This window comes from Vombatus ursinus, unplaced genomic scaffold (genome assembly GCF_900497805.2).
Source record: "Vombatus ursinus unplaced genomic scaffold, bare-nosed wombat genome assembly UNPS02009205.1, whole genome shotgun sequence".
Lineage (NCBI taxonomy): Eukaryota > Metazoa > Chordata > Mammalia > Diprotodontia > Vombatidae > Vombatus > Vombatus ursinus.
The window spans coordinates 19,063,530-19,071,426 of NW_020948983.1; the positions used below are offsets into that span (position 1 = coordinate 19,063,530).

Consider the following 7,897-nt stretch of genomic DNA (forward strand, 5'->3'; position numbering starts at 1 on the left):
ACCCAGTGTAAACAGGCGATAGTTAATAACAATGACGTGCATACACAGAAACAGAAAACTGCAAGGCGAAGCCTGGACAAGCCTAGCTAGCCTTCCACTCCAGCTGGAAGGAGAGCACGTAAAGGGGAGTAAAGTGAAATAAAGCTGGAAAGTTAAATTATGGAGGCCAAGTTAACTAGAGGCCTGAGTCGGGGGGGGGCGGGGGGGGCGGAGGAATTTAGCCAGAAACTGCTGCAGTGAGTAGAAAAGTAGGTCAGAACAGGGAGAGAAAACCCACCGGTCTCTTTAAGAAACAGAAGCTAGGCTTCTGCGCTTGCGCACTGTGGAAGTAAACACCTCTCCCCCTCCCATTCTCCCCTTCTTCTAGTGATGTAATGGTCCGTCCCAGAGTCCTCGCCTGGTTCTATGGGGGGGAAACTAAAATGGTATGATCTACTGTTGCCTCTATAGTCTTCATCCCGGAGATTTCTCAAATGTTTCCCTCCCCCGCCAACTGGGCTCAGTGGCTTGGCCCAGAGGCGGGGAGGGAGAGAAGGGTAGAAAGGACCGGTCTGAGCCGGTCTGCGGCGCAGGCGCAGTGCGGATAAACAGGAAGCGGGCGGTAGCGGCAGAGGCGATCTAGGGGCTCCGGGGAGAAGTGGCGGAAGGAGGAAGGGCAGTAGAAGGGCGGCGGCGGCGACAGCAGCAGTGGGTCATCAGGCGAGAGAGAGAGAAGAAAAGGGAAAGAAGTTGGTCTTCTACTTTTGGGGAACAAAAAAGTTAACCTGCCCCCCCATTCCGGCTCTGGTTGCCCGGATCCGGCTCAGGAGACTGACAAAGGGCTCGCGCCGGGCGCCCCCGCCTTCCCATCCGGGCATTCGGGCCCCCGTGGAGAGGTGGCGAGGGAGGAAGAGGGGGAGGGGAAAGGAAGGCGTAGCGGGCGCGGCGCTCGCGCTCTCTGTTCCGAATCTCTGGGCCGACAGACCGACCGGGAGGACGGACGGAGGCCGGGAAGGGCCCGCAGTGACTGCGGCGGTGGCTGCGGCCGGGGCCAGGAGGATGGTGCAGAAAGAGAGCCAGGCGGCACTGGAGGAGCGGGAGAGCGAGCTCACCCCCAACCCCACCACCGTCGCTGCCACCGCCGGAGGCCCGCTGGAGCCGGCTGCAGCCCCATCCCCCGGGGAGGGGAGCCAGGCAGGGGCAGGAGGCAGCACTGCAGCCTCCGCCGCGGCATCGGGCGGAGCGCGGAGGTTCCTCTGTGGTGTGGTGGAAGGTGAGGTGCCCTGCTGGGACTGGGATCAAGGGGAAAACCCCTGATCTTTCTAGGATGGGAGTTGGGGGGGAGGGCAGAGATAGTCCATGGCCCCACCCTGCGGAGAATTTGGGCTTTGGAAAAGGGGCGGGAGGCAGTAGCTAGGGAAACCTTATCCCTCTCCTTTCTCTGTGGAATTGATGCTTCTTTCTGCGCTGAGTGGCCTGACCGCACCCGTTTTGGGCACATTTCCAAGTACCTTAGCTGGCCCTTTGGCGAAGGCCGGGGGAGGGAAAGGGCGGGTTCAGATCCTGGAGCCGTTGCTGCGCAATTTTAACAGTTTCTTTGGATCTTTTTTTTTTTTTTTTTTACTGCTCTTTCCCTCCCCCAAATACCATCTCTGACGCCCGCCCCCCCCCCACCTCACCTCCACCCCCTCACTTTTGTAATCTGGGCCGAAGGGGAAGCAGCTGCAGCACCGCCTGGTTTTTTTTTTTTTTTTTTTTTTAAATCTCTGCTTTGTTGTTTTTCTCTGCTGCCTTTATTCCCAAATTTCTTTGAGGGCCATATTGCCGGTTTAGAAAACGTCTTGAGAGTTTTTCCTGGTTCCTTTTCCCATGTGCTATTGATGAAAGGCCTAGCACCTACCTCACAGAGTTGGGAGGATCAAGCGAGATAACGTACAGTCTTTTTCAGACTTTGAAGCCATTTATAAATGTTAGCACAGTTATTATTAGAAACTAGTTTTAGTGAGTTAAGAGCAGACTGAAAAACATATGCAGGTTACCCAGTGGTTAGCTAGAAATGTACCATAAGCTACTTGAGAGTAAGTGCTTTGCACTTCGTAAGGCTTAATAAGTATTTGTTAATTACTGTAATTTTAAAAAAGTCTCTTGGGTAGGAGAGCCGACCAGAAATGTTAAATTTGTGGATAATCTAAATCGATTTGGGGGTCTAGCCCTTCCCTGCTCACCCCCCCCAGCAATATTTTTGCGTTCAAGTTTGCTGCTTTTCCGTTCCCCACCCCCACTCAATATGCCTTTGAAACATTTTAGCTACCTCGAGTTTAACAGATACTTATCTTGATAGCACTCATCACTCTTTACATTATGTAACAAGTGTTTTTATGTATCAGAAAAACTCCATATAACGTTATTCCTACTAAAAGCTTAATAAAGGTGAAAAATGTTTTCCAACTTGGGAAAGGATCTCCTTGCTAGTATAGGACTTTATAACATTGTTCTTAAGTGAGGGTGAACAGCTGTGAATTTGGTCTTCATTGTTTGCTCTGAAATAGTTTGAATCAACTAGTTCGTTTTAAATTTTTGTAGTGCTGCTGGGGTAGTAAGCAAATAATTTCCTGAGGCGGTGGAGAGAAAGATGGTCTGGTTATCATAGTTGCTAGTTACCTTGCAGGATACTTTTTGTTTGGCGTTTACAAAAGTGCAGACTGCATCTGGCTGCCGCAAATGCTTATGAAAATAAAACTATTATATGATTTCTAGCTAATTCTTTTTATTATCACCTATCCAGTTAAATCCCAGTAGGAGAATCTGCAGGTCTTTACCTCAGAGGGGGCATGTGTATGTATATATGTGTACATAAATAGGTACATATGGTGCACATGAACATGTTGTACTGTAGTAATGAAAAAGTCCTAGACCAAGACAGTACTCAAGATGATGCAAATTCATATAAGGGGAAGAGCTCCTGGTCACTTCGTTTTGTTTGTTTTTCAAAGCAGTATCGTGTTGTTCTCTTTACTGCCCCTAGAGGCCAGTTCTCTGTATGTTCCCTTGTGACTCTGCACCTGAGTCAGCACTGATTATTTGTTCTTAAGGATTGGTCCTGTTCCTGAAACGAATAAGAACAGGCCGTGTAACTTTTAAGTGCGTCCAGGTTTTCTCTCTCCCCCCCCCCCCCCCCCCCAAAAAAAATCCTTGTAAGATGTATTACTGGTGCATAACAACACTTGTGCCTTCAGTTTGAAGTAGAATATTCCTGCCTCTTTGCTTCCAGTCAACCAGAATCGTGATTCTAATTGGTTTTATAGACTCTTACTTTAGGATTCTTTAGAAAGTGAGTCTAAACTTAAAGAAGTCTGTTGCTTTTTGTTTTGGAAAGACTGTCAAGAAAGATGTTCAATGATAGAATTTTTCCTACTTTTCCTAATGCCAGGACTATTAAGAAAGCTGGGAACTCTCCTTAAAATAACCTGTAAGGGGATAGATGGGGGAACTTGACAGGATTAGAAGTTATCTTGATTACGATGTCACTAGCTCTTAAGTCTATTTCATTAGTAATAAAAATTGGAACTTAATAATTAAAATTTATGTTTTTAGGTAGCTTTATGTAGATTACTGGATTTAAAAATAGGCTTTACCCACATTAGCAAGGAAATAAATGAAAACAAAGTTTAAAAAAAGTTGTAGTATGAATAAATTTTCTGTTGAAACGTTACCATAGAATGAAAAAAATAGCATTTAGAGAGGCTTTTTCATCTTAAGATCATAGGACCAGAGCTGAAAAAAACCTTAGAAGTTAAAAAATGCTCTTTATCGATTATAATATTCCTGATGGGTAGTAGTTACTCTCTCTTTCAGAGATGATGAGTATGAGAAAAAAATGTTGTAGTAGAGTTAGGGTTGGGGAGTGCCTGGCTCCAGTACTGTGTTCATATAGCTGTTTAGATCAACTATCTGTCAGATGTTTTGTTTTTTTTTTTTTTTGGTTGGGCAGGCAGTTGTGGTTTTTTGTTGTTGGGTTGGGTTTTTTCCCCAGTGAATGTTTCTAGTTCTTTTGTTTTTTAGAGGAATTGTTCTGGGGCCAGTCAGGTTCTTGAGAATTTTTTAACTTTAAACTAACTGCTCTAGAATGGAAATTGCTGGAGAATTTCCTATCCAGGCCTGCTTCCTACTACTTAATTTGTTGTGAATTTGGCTTTGCCAATCCCCTCTTTGGTTGTAGACAGTTTGGGGCTTGGAGTAATTCGAGAAATTTAAAATAAAAATTAGAAATTATCATAATATCAGGTAAAGCCAAGTTATTTCTGTTCCATTCTACCTTAGCTGTTCTTTGGCTCCACCCACCCCATTTCACACACTCCTATCAGAAAAGAGTAAAAATGGCTAGATCCAAACCAAGGATGAATATAAGTGATTTAATGTGTGTGACCAACAATGATTGAAAAAGTTATCTTTAAATATGATTTTAGGGAGAGCTGGGTATCTCGGTGGATAAAGCACCAATCCCAGAGTCAGGAGGATCCAAAATTCAAGATAAGCCTCAGATACTTGATTACTAGTTTGTGACACTGGGCAAGTCACTGTTAAACCTGAGTATCTCACAAAAAAATAAATACTGTTCTGTACTTTTTAGAGGTGTTGGCATAAGCTCTGTAAGTTTTTATTTGTTTAGTTTTAACTGGATTATCCAGTAAACTTAATTGAACTTAATAAAACCTTAGACGGCCAGAAAGGAGTGAATAGTGGCCACTAGGCAATTTCTACTCCCACACCAAATTGTCAAAACTAGATAAACATCCTTAGAGTAACAATCTGGAATTTGACTGATTATAGGTGATTTTTTTGATACCTAAGGGCATGACTTTCCAGTACTACCATAACCAATGACCCCCCCCCCCCCAGCCCTAACTTAGAATTGAAGGTTTCTGTACAAAAATTGAAAATTGAAAGGAAGGTGATGTAGTTTTGAGATGCGAAAAAATAACTTGAATATTGCTTTCAATCTAGGATTTTATGGAAGACCTTGGGTTATGGAACAGAGAAAAGAACTCTTCAGAAGGTAAATCATTATTTTTCAAAGGAGAGAAATAAAGGTGCTACTCTTTGTAAATATAACTTTCATCACTATAGATCTACTTGTGGATAATTTGCTATTCTAACAGTCTTTTTTTTACATTTTGTTTTGATTATCTTCTATTTGAATATTGGTACTTTTTGAAGGAGTGTGGGGGACTCCAAGGCGAGAAGAATATAGGAATTTTTGAACTTGTTTCATTGTAATGTCAATCTTTACATATATCAACAACTCTTTAAACATTTTATTCCCCTTTTTCCCTTAAAGGCTACAGAAATGGGAATTAAATACATATTTGTATGCACCAAAAGATGACTACAAGCACAGGATGTTTTGGAGAGAGATGTACTCAGTGGAAGAAGCTGGTAATATTTTTCCTTTTTAAACAATGTTTTCTGAATTTCTCTGTGTATATATATATATATATGCATATTCATATATAAATATTTATATGGCAGAGGGAAACAGGTATTTGTCTAGTCTTTTTTTTGTTTAGTTGTATGAGGATTTCAGTAATTGATTTATTAGTACTTCTCACTGTTATTCTACTTTTTCTGCGAACACTTAGTTTAGTTTGGTAAGACTAACTGAAGTCAAGCTTATGGGTTTAATTCCATGAGAATCAATTAGCTTTAGTTCATTCCAAGTGTCTGAAATATGTGCTACTGATGAAAAAGGAGAACTTTGTCACTACCTCACATTTGTATAGCACTTTAAGATTTCCATAGTGCTTCTTGGCAACCCTCTGAGGTAGATAGAACAAATGTTTTATTCCTATACAGATGAAGAAATAAGTCTGAAGGGTTTTGACCTCATAGAGTCAAAACTAAACTCATAGAGCTGAGTGATTTAGAATTAGAGCTTCAGTTGAGAAAATTATGAGCTACTCAAGAGAAACTGATGTAGAATCACATCTAAAACTGAAAGAGCAATCAGAGGCCAAATCATCCATTACCTTCATTTTATATACAAGGAAAGTGAGGTCCAGGGAGGTTATATGACTTGTCCAAATCTGTCAACAAAGTTGTAATTCAAACCAGGGCCACCCTCTGGAGTTTAGTGTTCTTTCTACTGTACTGTGCTAAAAATATGGATAACTCAAAATCCATCTCAGCTACATTGCCTTTCTGGTGATGGCTCAGTTAGCTTTAGTAAGCGATGAAAAGCATTTTTTAACCTCATAAATTAGAATATGAACTCCCCTTACGTAAGATATTGAGTGAATGAATAGAGGTAAAGGTCCTATCACTTTTTTCTTTGACTTAAATAATCTTTGTAATCACCTAACTGGAATTTGGTACAACATAGCCCAGAGGACGAAATCTAGCCAAGGGGAATGACTTGAGAATGTTTTATTATTTTGCTGGAATTGTCTTTAGTTATGAAGAACCAGTTAAAAATTGTTACTTCTTTACAGCTTCCACTGTGTACTTGATGTAGTTAAGCAATTCATTATCAAAATTATAAAACTAAAACTATTCAAATTAGTATCTTGAGGTACTACTGAAAAAGTAAATGTTAAGACATGCAAAACAAAAAAAACCTTTGGTGGAATTATTTGGAGAAGTAATATGGGAAAGTTATATGAGAAATATTAAAGAGTCCTTTACATTTTAAAACTTTTGAATAGCATGTGGTACTGTTTTCCTTAATGAAGGGACACTCATTCAAGACCAGCACTTAAACACCAAAAAAACTACTTGATTCTGAATACGTCCTTTTCTATTTCCCAAGGCATTATAGATTTTTTGTTTAGGATTTTGTATTAAAACTATCATTTGTATCTTGTAGGTACTTAAAGATGCACAATTAAATAATCTGTATTTGCAGAATAACTATAGCTTGGCATTTTTGAAAAATGGGATGTGGGAATAGTTTTTAGTTTGATTGTTTAAAAGTGGAAGGGCAATTTTTTCTTTTTTTCTTTTTTTTTCCTTTTCTTTTTTTAGTGAGGCAGTTGGGGTTAAGTGACTCGCCCAAGGTCACACAGCTAGTACGTGTCAAGTGTTTGGTCTGAGGCGGGATTTGAACTCAGGTCCTCCCGACTTCAGGGCTGATGCTCTATCCACTGCACCACGTAGCTACCCCTAATTTTTTCAAATAAAAGCAATCTCTTTATATGCCGTTTGTAAATTAATACTATTGTCAGTATTCATACCATGCAACTGTTTTTACTGTTTCCTTCTATCCTTAAATAAAATGGTACCTAGCTTGTATTTTTGTATATCTTGATAATTGATGAAAGCACTCACTTTTAGCACAAGTAAGAAAGGTTCTCCTTCCTTTTTTATACCAAATTTACTAGAAATTTGAAGGCTTCAGTTGCAAGGTTGACTCTTTACCTTGTAGTGTTTTCTATAGGGTATGAAATTATCTGTAAATTTAGCTTTTTTTTTCTTTCTTTTTTTTTTTTTAAAAGAACAACTTATGACACTTATTTCTGCTGCACAAGAATATGAGATAGAATTCATCTATGCCATCTCGCCTGGACTGGACATAACCTTTTCTAATCCTAAAGAAGTGTCCACATTGAAAAGAAAACTGGATCAGGTAGTTCTTTGTTCATTAAAGGAGGTTGGGTTAAAGATGAGTAGGTATATTTATATTTATATCAAGTTTAATGAATTGCTTTCTAGCATCTAAAAGGAAATGAAATCCCTGTTGTCTCTAGGGCAATCATCTTTTACGCTTCTGCTAACAGGAAGATAATTTGTAAAGTGAACTTGAAAAAACTTTACCTCAAGAAACTTTTGAGTTCAATTCTAGCAGCATTTTTAAAGTGCCTACAATGGGCCAATGTTGTGTGTGTGTGTGTGTGTGTGTGTGTGTGTGTGTGTGTGTGTGTGT

General features: G+C 40.4%; 1 protein-coding gene across 1 annotated transcript in view; it reads left to right on the forward strand.

Annotated features, from left to right (window-relative positions):
• The first annotated feature begins 582 nt into the window (after positions 1-582).
• OGA (O-GlcNAcase) overlaps positions 583-7,897 on the forward strand; it is a 27,624-nt gene continuing 20,309 nt past the window's right edge. Inside the window, exons 1-4 of the mRNA XM_027851637.1 lie at positions 583-1,252; positions 4,984-5,035; positions 5,318-5,415; positions 7,470-7,600. Coding sequence (XP_027707438.1) covers positions 1,039-1,252; positions 4,984-5,035; positions 5,318-5,415; positions 7,470-7,600 — 495 coding nt within the window. The 5' untranslated portion in view covers positions 583-1,038. The remainder of the gene's footprint in view (positions 1,253-4,983; positions 5,036-5,317; positions 5,416-7,469; positions 7,601-7,897) is intronic.